Below are 16,758 nucleotides of genomic sequence, written 5' to 3'. Positions count from 1 at the left end.
ATGTTAAAGCAATGTCCAGGATAAGAACAGTCACTTCTGTTGTATATGTCTATGTTATTACGAGAGCAGATCTCATTCTTTAATCTTAGAATCCTTAAGCTTCTCTAGATATTACTGGAACAACTTTTATTTGTCCTTCTATGCTTATTTTTCTTGATAGATATGCCTTTTCAATAAAAATGTGTGTTTGAGAGAGTGGAAATAATAATCTTGATAACCTCAATGCAGAACACATTGTCTTAGAGTGCCCATCACAAAGACTTAATCATCTTAACGTGTTTGATGATGAAGAAACTGAGGAAGTAACATTTCCTTAGCAATATCATTGACCTTTTTTGTTAAAGAAATACACTATATCTGGTCTAAATTATTTGTACAAAATGTTGTACTTTTAAGAGGACAGCTTTGAAAAATACACTTTCAAACTGAATCCTGACCTTGAATTTGTTAGCTCTGCAAATCTGAACAGCAGGGCTGTCTCACTTGATATATGCCCAGTGTGGAGAATGGTTACCTACAGTTAATGTTTCTTTAATGACATGTTAGTCATACATTTAAATATCCTTGGGATTGGGAAATGGGTGCCTCCTAACTTTCTGCCAACAATTCTGAGACTCATTATATATGTTTGAAATTACCAAATACTCACTCCCGATCACTCACTCCCGATCAGCCTTGCTGATCTCAAAATTGTTCATCTTTTCAGTCTATATTTAGGGCAAAGAATAAAGTGATAAGTGTGAAGAACAGAAGCAGATGGAGAGAAATTTCGTTAGTCACAATTTCCTCCTTACGATTTTTATTTGCTAATTTTCACTTACTACATTACTTATTTTACTTACAACTTTAAATATTTTAATTTTAAAAAAATGACTTCTTTGCATATTCCCATCTTCTTTTAAATTTTTCTGAAAACAACTATCCTATCTCTAAGAGCCCTTCTGCCTTTCTAGGTTTCCATAAGTCTCTGTCTTTCTCTTTTCTCTTCCTCTTAAGCCTTCCACAATTTCCTGAACACATGTTTATATATTTTTATCTGCTCGTGTGTCCTGTATTTCCACTTCTTTTTTTTTTTTTTTTTTTTTTTTTTGACCTGGTCTACTCTCAGAATCGTAACATGTAGAGGAAAACTCCAATTTCTTGTTACACATACTGAAATTTTCATATTATTTCTGCTGATTTGGGGGGCAGGGACCAAAATGGGAAGTGTGAGAGCAGTAATAGAGACTGAGAAAGGAAATACTAATGAGGACAGCAAATAAATACATTCCAAATGTCTCATATTCACTTATCTGAAATAGGATCTCACAAGCCATGGAAGTACACGGCAGTTATCAGGCATTTGAGTTTGATTGAGTAAAATGGTGTAGGTACATTAGCCATGATATTAACGATGGCTAGGGCTGTGTGTGTGTGTATGTGTGTGTGTGTGTGTGAATGAAAAACACGGGCTGATATATACATGACAGGAATCATTTTGCGCTTCTTACGCAAATCTCTTAATTAAACAGGAAATGACGTTAATCCCAACTCTTGCAATAAAATCAAGACAGGAAAAAGCATTTTTCTATACTTTAAGGCTATTTAATTTATCTCTAATTTATTCACATAAAAACAATCAAAATTTACTACCATCATATAGGTTATTCTGCGTTAGAACTGCAATTTAGATTGATATATCTGTCCAGATACTCTGGACAAGCAAACTGTTGTTCCTCCTGGCTTAACCATTGTTAAAACTTGAATGAGCATTGTGTTATTCTATCTGAAACATAATTTTGCTAACTTTACCTTAAACACTAGTTATCATTATTATTTTTCCATTGAAATCATCATTTTCTTTATTTCCTATTTTTCCTATGTAGACCTGGAAGAGTGTAGGCCAGTAATGGGAAACCGTATAAGAATGACAGTGTTTATCCTCGCAGGTTTGACTGATGACCCACAACTGAAAGTTGTGTTATTTATCTTCTTGCTTCTCACCTACTTGCTGAGCATCACTAGCAATCTCATCATCATCACACTCACTATCACCAAGAAAACACTGAAAAAAATTTTAAAACCTTATTTCAGTTTCTTTGATTTTGTTGTTATACTGTACCACTAGACAATGTATCATATATATATACACACACATTTTTATGATAAATGAATTGTTCATTAATGATAACCATGGTAATTCTCTATTCTTGCTTTTATTATTTTCCTTTTCTTGATTTCAATATTTATCTTAGTTATTTTTATTTTTGTAGAATAAAACTATTTAAATATCATAGCATTTTCAATATTGGTATATTTTCATTTTATAATTTTATACGTACTACTACATAACATTATTTTCTACTACCTCAAATTTCAAGTTTAATTTCCTATTAGAATTAAGAATTATTTTAGGTTTTCTCTGCTTTGTTTTCAAAATTTGTTAGTTCCTGTTCTTTTTTTCTCTTAAAAATTATTTTCCTGTTTTATAATTTTTCAGAAATTTTGATTTTGTCCTATATTTGTATCTCATAAATGTTATTTTTTAACTTAGTGTGTTATCAAATTAATCATTTTCTATAGATATTTTGGGGAAATGTGTTTTATCTGTATAGTAAATTGTTTCATACATAAGTAACAAAAATTTATTGAAGTTTTATTAATTTTTCAACTTGTTCTGTTGCCAATATAGCTTTCATTATAGTAAATTTATGCTTATATTTAAATTTTAAAAATATATCTTGCTATGCTGCTCATATTATAAATTTTCAATACTATTTCCCTTTTGTGGATTGAACCAAGTAGTGTGAAGAAGAAAAACATGGCAATTTTGAAGACTCATTTGAATATGATAACTTGTGCATGACAGGCTGAATTGTGAAACTAGAGTGAATAATTGAAAGGAATTGACAAACCTCCTGTTTTAGATGTTTGTTTTATTTTCTGTAAAACATGATTAGGTATCTGGTCATTTGAGCTGAATATGGTTCAGCCAGGGAAAAAGAACAGGAAATGGGGTATATGATAGTTTACATGGGTTTTTTAATTTGGTCTTTAAAAGAGTCTGTGATAGAAGGCTGGAATTCTTGAGAATTTTAAATGTGAAAACCCCAAAATGTAGAATGATTAGCCCATGGGCACACTTCTTATTGGTGCCAATTCACCGCTAGATTTCAGCACTCTCTATATCAAATTCCATATTTTTTTCACAGTAGCTTACCTCAACTTAGACTTGTTAAGATAAAAATATTTCTTAATAACTAGGTATCACCCCCACCCCAATCTTGAAGATTTGAATAATTGGTGAGGAAATTTCTGATTCACTTTTTTTCCAAGGAGAGTACCGTCTTAATTATGCCAGAGGACAAAATCCCTCTAAGATACTCTTTTCGTTTAAAGTGTCTAATGTACCTTCCGGAGTTTATAGTTAAAAGAAACTTACATCTTTAAGGCAGCAAACCCTGGAGACCAATCAGAAACTCACAGAGAACTCTTCTATTGTTGCCATTAATCATCTTTGTCCTTGGAGAATATTATACAAATATTTTTAATTAATGATGAAGTCATCCTCAGGGTAGCATGTTTGGAACCAGTTCTACTTTGATGGTTTCCAAATAGTGTAATACCCAACAGATGTCTAAAATAATACTGCATTTTCACAGCAAGTGTGCCAGTTAGAGAGAGACCTAAGAGAGACAGAATCATGCCTTAGAGAAGGTTAATGAGAAAATGGGACTCCACTGGTCTCAAAGTACAGTTGGGGGATAGGGTAGCTAATTCCTCAAACTTCCTCAGACAAATTGATCTGGTTTTGCCATAATTAGCTGTAGGTTATGCCAGGGCAACCGGATGATTCCCATAGCAGGTAACTTTTGTATCCTGCTATGAATTATCTTAAATAAAGCCCATGCAAAATAACTCACAATTTTAATCAGTCTCATTGGGCCCTATTAAAAAGTAAATTTAGTCAAAGAACAAAATTAGAAAGGACTTAAAGAAATCTCTGAATAGGCGATTATAGGACAACACAAGCTTGAAACAGTTTTAAGTGGTACATTAAATATTTTAAAATATACAGTCAGAAGCAAGTGTTTGCTTAAGTTTTCATACTTGTCCTACACTCACAGACAAACACACATATCCTCACAGGAATCTCTTGGGTGAATGTCAGCATTAATGGATTAGTTTCCAAAGAGTCCACATGTTAAAAGTAATTTTAGTGTATATGCAAACACTGTTATTTTCTGACTCCTTCCATGGGGAATTTTATCTGCCCTTGACCACATTTTAAAAAATCTATTTGAAGGAATACTTTGTAGCTTTCTGTTTAAACTCATTTTACATTTCTTACTGTCTGGAAGTTAGTTTAGAATTTATTTACATTTATTATTCCTCCAGTGGAAATAATGATCTTATATTATTCATCAGGTTTAATAAATAGAATCTAGAATAAATAGGGAAAAATAAAAACTCTTTCTCTAAAACTGTTTTCTCTATACATGGACAAATTTGAATCACTGTTTCTCTTACTTCTCACACACACATAAAATAATATTTTACCCAATTTCTTGGCATTTTAAGTATAGATTTTAAAAATCAGTTTGAATGGTAAGATGCCATTAAATCATTTCTCTTGAGATGCTGTTATTGGGAGAATTTTTTAAATCACTTTTTGTTGAGTTATAGTCATTTTATATATTGGGAGAATTAAAGAAGGCATTTCCATTAATTAATTAGATAAATACATTACAATTTTACTTCCTCAGTTAACGTACTCATTATTTATATTCCTTTCAAGGTCACAAATGTAGATTATAGATGTTTTATACACATACATAGATGTATATAACCCCCTCAGGGCTATCGTTTGATTGATTAGACTGAGTAGTTGTTTTGAACTACGTTACGCACTATCACAGTGTGATGCAGTGATCTCAACCAGTCTTTTTAACCAGAGCAGCCACACAAATAAAGAATTAATTTCACCACTCATGATTTTAGGATTTGATATCAATTAAATATCAAAATCATAGCACAAGCAACCTGTAGTAGCTATTAAGTATACACAGGATCTGAGGAATGGCTATCGAAAAATCCTCGTCCAAATCTTCTCAAAGACATCTATTAGCCACCACAAAAGAGTTTTCTTCCTGTCACCCACCAAGAGTTTGAAATAACTCGGGGAAGATAATTATGGGGAGGAATTATTTGACTGTGATGATTAAAACTGGTAAATATGAAAGAAGTGAGTGAAAAGGTGAAAATGATAAATCTGTCTGTAACTACATAAAACAATGCGTAGAGTCTTTCTACTTATATGTTCAGAATAATTGAAAAAGGAAACAAGGCATTATGCCAGCTGTTCATCAAAAATAATGCATATTATACCTTCTGACTGAGGCTAATTTCAGACACTAAATAATTAAGCCATAATTCATAAATGTTTTTACATTTCCAAGAATCTCATATCATTTCTAGATGGGGGATTAATTATTTTACCTAAGAGAGGTAATGTTTTAAATTTTAAAGCTTTCCCTAAAGTATTTAGATATTCTTATTATCATTTTTAGTTAAATAAGAGAATTTGTTTTGATGATAGGTTATCAGATGATTATGGAACAGAAATTATTCTTAATTACATTTAATTACACTTGTCTATCATATAGCATTCATGCATATAAATAATCCCTCCAAAGACTGGAAAACACATTCTACCTAAAGATAGAGGGTGGGGATCTGGAAGGTGGATGACAGTGGAGATTTACATTTTAGGTACCCTCTTTTAGTGTTTAACATTTTCAAATGCAAAATGTGTTTTCTTACTTCATGGAGGTGCCTTAAATAATTTAACTTAACAAAAAATTCAAAGTGAATCCTTTCTATGTGCTTCCTAAACAAATAACCAGTTAGCATATACTTAAATAGTTTCATCAACTGAGCATTTCATATTTTTGAATGCTGTCTATTTCATTTTCAAATGGCTCTGCCTCTTGGAAAGGTTTTTTTCATACTAAGCAGAAGAGTGCTTTCCTGTGAGTTCCTCCCATTGCTTTAAATTCTACCCTTTTCACCTTTGTGAATAAATCAGACCCCTTGTATCAGTCCTTTACATGTCTCATGATAGTGACTTCACTCTTCTTGTATGATACTCAGCTCTTCTAATGCAGTTTATAAATTATTGTGGAGAGGGATTCTAAGGAGTTATAAATGCTGTTGAGAATAATAGGTGACAAAAAAAAAATGAGTCATATGTGAAATGCTCTTCCTTTGGTATACACATGAAACAGTGAAGAAGCAAAAGAGGGAAGGATCCTATGTCCTTGAGTAAATTTTAAATAATTTTAATAAATAATACTTTTAACAGAATTGCATATGTCACATTATCTTGATAGCTAAAAATGTCACAAAGTGTCGGATTTTTTTTAAAGGTGTAAAAATGTCCAGACTTAACCTGCACTCAGATACAATTACCACACATTCCGTCCACCAGATGGCACTGTTAGGGAGCTCTTCATAGGCAACTCGATTGATGGTCTTCCTAACTCCATACAGTGAAATAAACTGCCTCTGAATGTAGCTAACTGAAAGCATAGTGAAACATATTTAAAATAGATTTCTTTCCTCTAACCCATGGTTGGTGGAGTGTCAAGAAAATGTATAAACTGAGTATTTTATGTACTTCTAATTTCCTATAAAATTTTTGAAATTAAAAATACAAATTGGCTAAATTGGTTTGGGGATTGGGGTAAGGTTAGGTACGTTAATACCATGTGACTGAATTAACCTTCCATATCTGTGTTTTTTCTTTAGCCTTTTTTTTTTTTTTTTTTTTTTTTGCTTTTATGCTTAAGAAATTTTGTTCACCTTAACCAGTTTATTCTTCGAGTTCAAACTTCCCGAATCCTCTGTTTTCATTATCAACAGAAAGCTGATATTTGGGACCAGGCCTAATCAGGCCCTGAGTATCATTTGCTCAAACAAGTTATGATCTTTCCAAGGCAGCTGCAGACCTCATTGCTACAGCCAAAGACAATGCGGGGAATTTCCTGTGAATTAACTAAAACATTTTGAGTATGTTTTATAAATAATTTTTCTTCATATCTGCAACAAGGAGGAAGTGGACTGCTGCACCATTCAGCCACCTCTAAATGTGAACCCTGAAGAAAAGGGTATAACTCATTTAAAAATATATAATAGTATAATATTTAAGGTCATGAATTTATCATTTACAAATGCTGTTGCCATTGGCAAGTTTCTTATAATCTCTGTGCCTGTTTTTTCATCTTTAGAATGGAAATAATAATACCCTCCCTGCAGTGTTGTGAGATACAAGGGAGATAGGCTTGTAAAACACATGCCTGGGATGCAGCTGGTGCCAAATGAATATCTGATCTAATTATTATTGTCCCCTTTCTTGTAAGGAGAGGTGGCTTCAGGCGAAGATCTACATTACATTCTCACAATGGCCCATTGTCTAACTATAGAGAAAGATCTGAAAAGTACAAGATCTGTGGGGTAATAACAAGCAGTTTGAAGAAGGAATGTAAACTTGAATATCTCACATGGGTTTAAATCTTGAAAATAACTATGTCATTCAGTTTTTCACTCTTACATTGAAATTAATTGAATACCTATCATTATCAGACTCTGAACTAAGTTTTGGGGATACAGTAATAAGACATGTCCCTGCCTTCAGGAATCTACAATTTAGTGAAAATACAGGTATTAATAAAAGAAACACAACTAAATGAACAATGAAAGCACCATAAGTATGGAAAAACCTGCGACCCAAAGGAAGTTAGGTAGTGTCATAAATTACATAATAGGAAGAAAAGATGGCATTGCGGCAATAAAACAAAGATTTCATAAATAAGTGATTACTGATTGAGATTTGACGGAAGAACATGGATTAATTAGATGAGAGGAATAGTTATTGGAGTGGGAGGTTCTGGGGAGAGGAAACAGCATGCACTCTGTCTACATGATGAGATGGTACTCAGGAAACTGAAAGAAAATCACTGAAACCGGAACAGAGAGAGCACGGTGCTAGCTGAGGTTGGGAGAGCAAAGAGGATCCAGATCATATGGAGTCATTTTGGCCATGTTAATCGTTTCAGTCTTCACCCTAAAAATTATAGGAACTATTGTATGTGCTTGAACATGGTGGCGGTATAATGAAAGTTATACTGTACAACTTATCAGCAGGACTGTAGTTTGGAACAGACTGAGAAAGTTCAGTCCTAGTGGATGCAAAGAGGTCAAGTAAAGGGTGAAGGATGATGACAATTTGGAGTATGCCAGCAGAAATAAGGAGAGGCAGACGGATTTTCATAAGTTTCCTGTGCATCACCGTCATTCTTTTACGGGAGACTGAATATAGTGACAAAGACAGCTATGTTACAAGGACAATCCCGAGATTCCTGTCTTCTGTACAGGGTGGATGGTATAGTAATTTGTGCTAAGATATAGAATGGAAAATTCTGGCATATTTTTCAAGGTGGGGTTTACTCACAAGTTTGGTTTGGGTGTGTCGTGTTGGGATGCCTCGAATTTCCGAGTGTGGTATCAATTAGAAACTGGATCTCAAATTTCAAAACTGGTACTGTGGGAGGTTATTGGTTAATGCATTATTGAAATTAAGATGAAAAGGGGACGTATCTAAATGTCAATGGAAGATATATAACGTTAGAGACTTTATGTTATCAGCCAGCTTCAGGAATTGGTCTTCGTGGTCTTATAGATCATTTACTGAAGGAATTGGCTAAATACGTTTTTTTTTTTTTTAGGACAAAAGAGGCTTAAAAATGGTAAGTGTCTTCAAAACCTTTACAAGGGACATTCTGATAGTAAATCTTTACCAAAAAAAAAAAAAATAGACTTTTACAATTTCACATATGCCCAACACTTGTTCTTCCTCTGTCTTTTTTCCATTGAATTGAAATGACAGCTTCTTCTAAAAAGAAGAAGTTTCCTGCTGTGTGTGCCTGGAACAGCAAACATATCTTTCTTCTAAAAAGTGAAGTTTGGGTTTAATATTTCTAGTATAGCATAAATGCTATGTGTGTCACTGGCTTTCATATAACAAAAACAAATATTTGTAACAATGTTCAGTTCATTAGGAACAGAATTATGACCTGGCTTTGCCTTTTTCCAATCACTGTTTAATCTTGCTCGTTTGAGTCCTCCTTTCATAGCCCTGGACTATCTCTGTCAGTTTCTGTAACTTTCAGATATCTTTTAATTATTGAAATTTAGTAAACTGAAATTTTGGAAACACATCTAATTCGAAACTCAGGCAATGCCTAACAGCTTCTAGACCCTGTGTCACCCAGGGAATTAAGTCAGGGGTGAGAGAGAGGAAAAGGGCAAATGTCTTTACTGGGTGAAACCCAGGTAGTTTACACTGTGGCTCAGTTGTTGATATATGAAGCTATTAGTTTTCCATTTTTCTGGTTCTTTGTTATCTTCCATCAGAGCTTTGTAATTTTCCTCATATAGATTTTATACATATTTTGTTAAATTTGTATTTCAGTTGGTTATTTTTTAAAGCATTCTCTAATCCACTCCTTTCAAACCTTGCTTTTAAAGATTGCTACAGTGAACCTCAAAAGTACAGCAATAACTGGATGTGACATGGCCCTGACGTTGATGTTCACAGATCCCTCCAAACACTAGTGGATACAAGCAAGATCAGTCTTTAACATGTCATCATTTGAGGCTCCATTCAGGTGGGAGGACTTCAGCTGCCCCAGGTGCCACGTTCAGCAAACATGCAAATGGAGACCTGTAGTCCAGTTTCACCTTTTAGCAGGCATCCCGCTTCCGACGATGATTCTCTTTGTGGCACCAGCAACACCTTCAATATAATTAGATGTGCTCACAGCCCTCCCTTCCATCTAGTGTGAGAAGTGGAAGGCACATCTCCCCAGGAAGCCCAGTCTTACAAGTACAACAATTTCAACCTGCCTCACCCCTCCTCAGTCAGCCTTATATACAGGTGGGTGCCTGGAGATGGCTGGGGTGATTTTCCACCTTTTTAGAAAACCCAGTTCTTATTGGCTCATTCTCAGTCTTCTTAAGAATTTAAAGTTCCTCTCCTTCAGCTGTATCCGCTTCTGAAATTGATAAACAAGTGAAAAAAGCCCCACTTCAGAGCATAAAAGCATAGTTCCAGTGAATATAATATCAATTTTTATTACATGACTTTTAAAATGCTTTACTATCTTAAAAAAAATCTTATAGTGATAAATGTCATATCAGGTTTTATCATTTTGGAGGTCGGTGGAGGTACTGAGTATACTGAAGATTTCTGGTACTGAAAATCCGTGTAGGCCTGGAAGTCATGTCAAGTAGTCTTAACCTGGGGAGCTGTGCTGGGCGTGTCTCCCAGGAGTGGGCGTGTCTCCCAGGAGTGGGCGTGTCTCCCAGGAGTGGGCGTGCACTAGAAAGCATCTCACTGGTGTCCATGACTTTCTGTTACTTAAACTCAGGATCTGTGCACATCTTTCCCCTGCCGTACATTATATAATAGGGCATATTTGAGGTTGCTTTTTTGGATCTTCTCCTCATTCTTCTAAACCAACAGTCAGTATTGATAGGTCTCTAATGATATGTGTGGAAAATAGTCTTTTAAACTTTTACCTTGGAGAGGAACTGCTTTGAAATTCAATGTGACTAGAATAATCAGTTGAACAAAGCAATAAACTGTGCAGAGAATGATAGAAAAATTGAGAGCAAAAACAATCACAATTTTAAAATTAGATAAATAGGGAAAAAAACTTGAATAGCAGTGTCATATTTTTATAATTGGCCTATATATATATATATATAATGTTTATTTCTCTAAAACTTAATTCATATGAAAAACCAAGAAATCAGCAGATAAGAGAAAAGGAAGAATCTAGCATTGGACAAAAATTCAGTGTCCCTCACTGGATTTACAAGTTAAATACTTAGAGGCGTATCACAGTGTACATTACTTGTCAGTATTTATTAGCAGTTGATTATTTCAGATGCCTGATTATTAAGATGTATACAGAGCAGACTAATTAGGAGCATGTACTCCACTTCAGGACTTAAATCACAGCATCCTATGTTTGGCACTAAAATGTGTTAATTACTTCATATTCATTTTTAATTTTTTTCTAGAGAAGAACATTTCATTTTCTTTGGTCAAATGGTGTGAAACATACTAACCTTAATTCCACTACCACTGTAGAAGGGAAAAAATGAATGGTGTCCAGGACCCAGGAGATGCTCAGTACATTTGTTCATTGAATATTGTTGAACAAGTGATAAATAATTTAAATCATTTAATAAGCAAATGATAGAAAAATGACCCTACCACATAGTTCCCCTGCCTAAACACTGAGAAACATGGAACAGATCCAAGGGTCTCTTGGTCGCCATCCTGTAAGTACGTGAATGACGCACCGTGTTGGCAGGGCGATCAGACACCTGGGTGACCTCTCTGTGCGGTAGTGTGAGGTTCAGGCCATTTGTCTGAAAGGGCTCCTTCGTGTTAGTCTCTGAAAGGCTTCCTTCACGTCCTGGTTCCTCAAGGTGTAGATGACGGGATTCAGAGCGGGCGTGACCACCGTGTACATGAGCGCAGCGGCTTTGTCTGTTTGCGGAGAGTGCGCAGCCTTCGGCTGGAGGCACGCGAACAGGGCGGTGCCATAGAAGAGAGAAACAACCAGGACGTGAGAGGAGCAAGTGGAGGAAGCTTTGCGTCTGCCGGCGGCCGAAGGGATTCCCAAGATGGTCAGCAGAACGCGCGCGTAGGAGCACAGGGTGAGCAGGCAGGGACTCATGACGAAGAGCGCGGACACAGCAAACAGCACAATCTCATTGTGGGACATGTCAACACAAGCCAGTTTCACGACAGGCATGATGTCGCAAAGAAAGTGCTGAATCTCTCCTGTTCCGCAGAAGGGCAGAGTGAAGAGCCACGTGGTCTGGGCTGACTCCACCACGACCCCGGTGGTCCACGATGCTGCGGCCAATTTCAGGCACACGGGAGGGCCCATCAGCAGAGTGTAATGCAGCGGGTGACAGATGGCTACAAAGCGGTCATAAGCCATGGCTGCTAGCAGGCAGCACTCTGTCAGTCCCAGGATGGTAAATACGTACATCTGAGCTGCACAGCCTCGCACACTGATGGTCTTGGTCTCCACCAGCAGGTGCACCAGCATCTGAGGCCCCACGCTGGTGATGTAGCACAGCTCCAGAAAGGAGACGTTGACCAGGAAGAAATACATGGGCGTGTGCAGGGAAGGGGTGGCCCCGATCAAGCAGATGATGAGGAGGTTCCCTCCCACCGTGAACAAGTAAATGGTTAGGAACACAACAAAGAGCACAGGCTGTAACTCTTCCAGGGAGGAAAACGCCACAAACGTGAACGTGGTGCAGAGGGACCGGTTTCCACTCATAATCGGCTCAGAGCCAGGCATCTGTGGCGACAACAGAGAGGGCAGCTAATGCCTAAAGGAATCCCATCACCTGGCGCAGGTCTCCATCTGACTCAGAGAAGGGAGCGTTCCTCGGATCAGAGGTCTGACGTGCGACCTACACACTTGGATTCCTTTTGCTACAGCTTTGGAAATAACTGCCCAATTAAACTGCATGCAAAACTTCTACCTGACCTTGAGTTCTGGATTTTCAGAGAAACAGAGAAAACAATGGCGTTAATTTACATAATCTGATTTTTGTTTTTATCTTGATATTCTACTCATATACACAGACTGTGATGTGAGTAATATGTACGAAGGCGTTTCAGTCATAAAGGAGCCACATGAAACCTAAGTGAGAAGAGTTAAATACAAAGGTGCTATACCCCGTCCCTCTGGATTCCACAGTTTTCCCTTAGAGCCGCACTTAAGGGCTTGAAAGGGAAATTTTCTAGCCATTTATCTATTCTTGTTCTTACGTATTTTTACTCATTTTGATTTGACAAAAGTAAGACCATATTTACGCAGCTAAAATCTTGGAAACCAAAACTAACAGAATCTACTTTCTACAACCTCAGTGTAATTTTGCAGACAATTTTGAATGGGAGGACATACCTAGAACCACAAGGCAAACTTTCTGTTCCTTGTCGGGCTTGTAGACATCCTATAATTCCAAATTATAACATGGTGATGGAACAGGCAGTATTTATATTCTTACTGGAGACCATAGGGATTGCATCACCGCACAGTGTAACTATATTTGTCTCAAGGGGAATTTGTTCAAAACAACGATGACATTCAATGGAGATTTGGATTTCATTATTTGAATACATTTTTCAGAGGTAATCTTTTGCTTTCAGTTACATCATTTAAATTTCACTGTGTAAAACTAACAGTTTCTAATTGATTTCCATCTTGAAATTTAAATAATTATTGAACTGTATGGATATTTGACATAATAATCTTCCTTAAGCTTCTCCAATGGACAGTGACAGCTCAGGTCTTCATGATGTCAATAGACCCAATGCAGGACACAAAGTAGGCTCCATAAAGCCACAGAGAACATTCACCTTATTCATTGTCTATGATTAAATGATCTGTAGTAGAAATAAATGGGCCTGATCAAGAAAAAATAATTTTTTCAGATACTACATATAAGTGATATCATATAGTAGTTGTCTTTCTATGTTTGGCTTACTTTACTTAGCATAATCCCCATGTCCCCACCTCCAAGTAAATCTATGTTCTCACAAATGGCTGGATTTTCTTCACTTTTTATGGCTGAATAATATTCCTCTTTAACATTGGTCTTGGCAATGATTTTTAGAATATGAAAAGGCAACCTATAGAATGAGAGAAAGTATCTGCAAACCAATAAGGGTTAATACCCCAAATATATAAAGAACCCATGCAACTCAATAGCAAAAAACAAATAATAGTTAAAAAATGAGCAAGGGACCTGGATATACATTTCTCCAAAGAAGATATATAAACGGGCCAAAATGTATATGAAAAAGGTGCTGAACATCCCTAATTATAAGGGAAATGCAAGTCAAAAGCACCTTGAGATGTCATTCCACATCTGTTAGGATTGTGATTGTTAAAAAGCTAAGAGATACTAAGTGCTGATAAGAAAAGGGAATCCTTGTGCACTGTTGGTGGGAATGTAACTTGGCACAGCCATTATGGATAACAGTACTGAGGGTCCTCAAAATATTAAAAACAGAACCACCATATGATCTGGCAATCTCACTAGTGGGTATATACCCAAAGGAAACAAAACTATTATTTCAAAGAAATATCTGCACTTCCATGTTCGCTGCAGCATTATTTACAGTAGCCAAGATACGAAAACTACCTGTGTCCACCTTTGCTGTGTTTTTATAGTAAAATACTAATAAAACAAAACAAAAAGCTGATAACTGCATTTTTCTAATTTAATCTCCATCTGGATTCTGTGTTGACTATTTCTGAATCTAATTCTGAAACCGGAAAATAATATTAAAAATATAAGATGAGTGCAGCTGACCCTTGAACAACACAGGTTTGAACTGTGCATATCCACTTATATGCATTTTTCCCCATACATACCTACATGATCCTTGCCTGGTTGAATCCACGGAGGCAGAACCACAGCAGACATGGAAGGCAGACTGTAGTTATACCAGGATTTCTGACTGCTGGCGGGAAGGAGGCGGTGACTGTTCTCCCCTGCGTTGTTCAAGGATCAAGTGTACATGGTTGGATGTAGGATATTTGAAAGTCAAAAGTCCTCTCATGCTGCTTCACATCTGCTTTGACCTGAATAACTTGGTAAAAGGCCACAATATTTGGTGAAATAATGACTAGGTGAAAATGAGCCCTACTGCAATAACAGCAAAATGTGACTTGCAGATCTCATGACAATTTCTTCCATCCTTCTCTAATCTCATAGAATATGAGTTTGTAGGTGGTCTTGAAAACCAAAGGCTTAGGATGAAACAGTGGGTCATGGCAACACCGTAGTTTCTAAGGCAAGAAAAGACCATTAAAGGAAGGCGTGATTAAGTGTGCCAAATATTTATGAGAAGTTGAGAAGAAATAGCTTTGCATTATCTGTTAATTTTTAGCTATACAGTGGCTATTGACAACTCAGAAAAAGCAATTTTGAAAGAGCAGTAAGAGGACAAACCAGATTCAAGTTATTTATGAATAAACAGAAGTTGAGAAATGAAAAAAATGATGGAAACAACATGGAAACATTTGGCCGTGAAAGGGAGGAGAAAGGGTGATTGATACCTAGGGAGAAACAGAAGATGAGACAAGATTATTTAGGTTGTTCTTCACTATGTTTTCAAGAGAGAACCAGGAGCCTATTTAATAGCCGTTGTGAAGGAGTCATCTCAAAGTCCCTCCCTGTCTCCTCTGTACTTACATTTTGAAAATACAGTAGTGTAACGTTAATTTTAGGGTTTTAATTGGCCTAATTTCAATATTGTTGTGTCCTGGGGAGCAGGGAGGCCTGTGGAGAGGAGAGGATGGCCGGTCAGTCAGTGGAGTAGTCACATTTCACATTTCTTAAGTTTGCCATCTTATACAGGTGCGGTTTGTGGCTCCCCAAAACAATTACAATGGTCACACCAGAGATCACTGATCACAGGTCACCATAACAAACGTAATAATAATGAAAAAGTCTGAGATATTGTGAGAATTACTAATATGTGACAGAGACACAAGGTGAGCAAATGCTGTTGGGAAAATGGTGCTGACAGACTTGCTCAATACAGAATTGCCACAAACCTTCAATTTGTAAAAAGCCCAATACCTGCGAAGCACAATAAAATGAGGTGTGCTTGTATCGTCACCGTGCTGTGCGCTGGATCCCCAGAACTTACTCATCTTATAACTGGAAGTTTATTCCTTTGACTGACATCTCCTCATTCCTCCCACCCCCAACCCTGCCTCTGGAAACCCTTATTTCTGTTTCTGTTAAGTTTGGCTTTTTTAGATTCCACATATAAGTGAGATCATATCTTGACTGCAACCTCATTAAAGGCTGTGAGTCAAACTCCCCCAGATAAACTGAATTCCAGAATCACAGAAATTGTGAGGTAATCGATATTTATTACTGAAGTGCCCACAAGATGGCAGTAATACATAGTCAGTGACTGCATTGTACACTGACTTTAGGAATTAACTTGATAAGGAACTGAACTACTGTAGAGTGCTGATTTGGAAACCTACACAGGGAGCTGTATTTTATCCAAATTTTGGGGGAAGCAGGTGATATTTATTTAGGAACAGATAAGGCAGAAATAACTCCACTGAAGTTTACTTCCTCTTTGGGTAAGGGAATTCTCATGGCCTTCTTATTGAGCTCTGATAAGAACTATTACTTAAAAATTTTGAAAACCAAACAAAAGCCTGATATGTGAGTCAATAATGCACCATTTTTATTTGAATTTTCTTGCCTGATATTACAAATCTATCCTTCATATGGTACAGTTATTTATTTGGTACAGATATGAATTAAAATAGATCGAATGTATTTGATAGCTTTTTCTTTGAAATGATTACAAAAATGATGAAAAGTGATTTGTTTTACTTATTTTAAAGGTATATGTTTCCAACTGAAAATTTTAAAAAAAAGATTTTAAACTATTATACCATTGTTACTTAGTTTGCTTGGAAAATAAGTATTAAGAATTTTTTATTCATTTTTCACAAATGCAGGAAGCTTTCCTTTTACTATTGCTGAAGGAAGTAAAATTAGAAGTGGTAAAATTTCCTGTTTAGCTATTTGTTGTGTCTCCTGTTCATGTTAGTTTAACCTTAAACTCCCAGGGCCTTT

The 16,758-nt window shown here is 36.2% G+C and overlaps 1 protein-coding gene and 1 long non-coding RNA gene across 2 annotated transcripts in view; both read right to left on the bottom strand.

Annotated features, from left to right (window-relative positions):
- LOC141579365 (uncharacterized) overlaps positions 1 to 16,758 on the bottom strand; it is a 441,343-nt gene that overhangs the window by 3,303 nt on the left and 421,282 nt on the right. The window lies entirely within an intron of this gene.
- LOC105082479 (olfactory receptor 10C1-like) lies at positions 8,970 to 15,840 on the bottom strand. The gene has a single exon (XM_010972043.3). It carries the CDS (start codon positions 12,429 to 12,431, stop codon positions 11,469 to 11,471), a length of 963 nt encoding a protein of 320 aa, XP_010970345.3. The 5' UTR covers positions 12,432 to 15,840; the 3' UTR covers positions 8,970 to 11,468.

This window comes from Camelus bactrianus, chromosome 12, assembly GCF_048773025.1.
Source record: "Camelus bactrianus isolate YW-2024 breed Bactrian camel chromosome 12, ASM4877302v1, whole genome shotgun sequence".
Lineage (NCBI taxonomy): Eukaryota > Metazoa > Chordata > Mammalia > Artiodactyla > Camelidae > Camelus > Camelus bactrianus.
The sequence above is the reverse complement of the archived record's forward strand: the minus strand, read 5'-3'. Positions and strand labels throughout refer to the sequence as shown.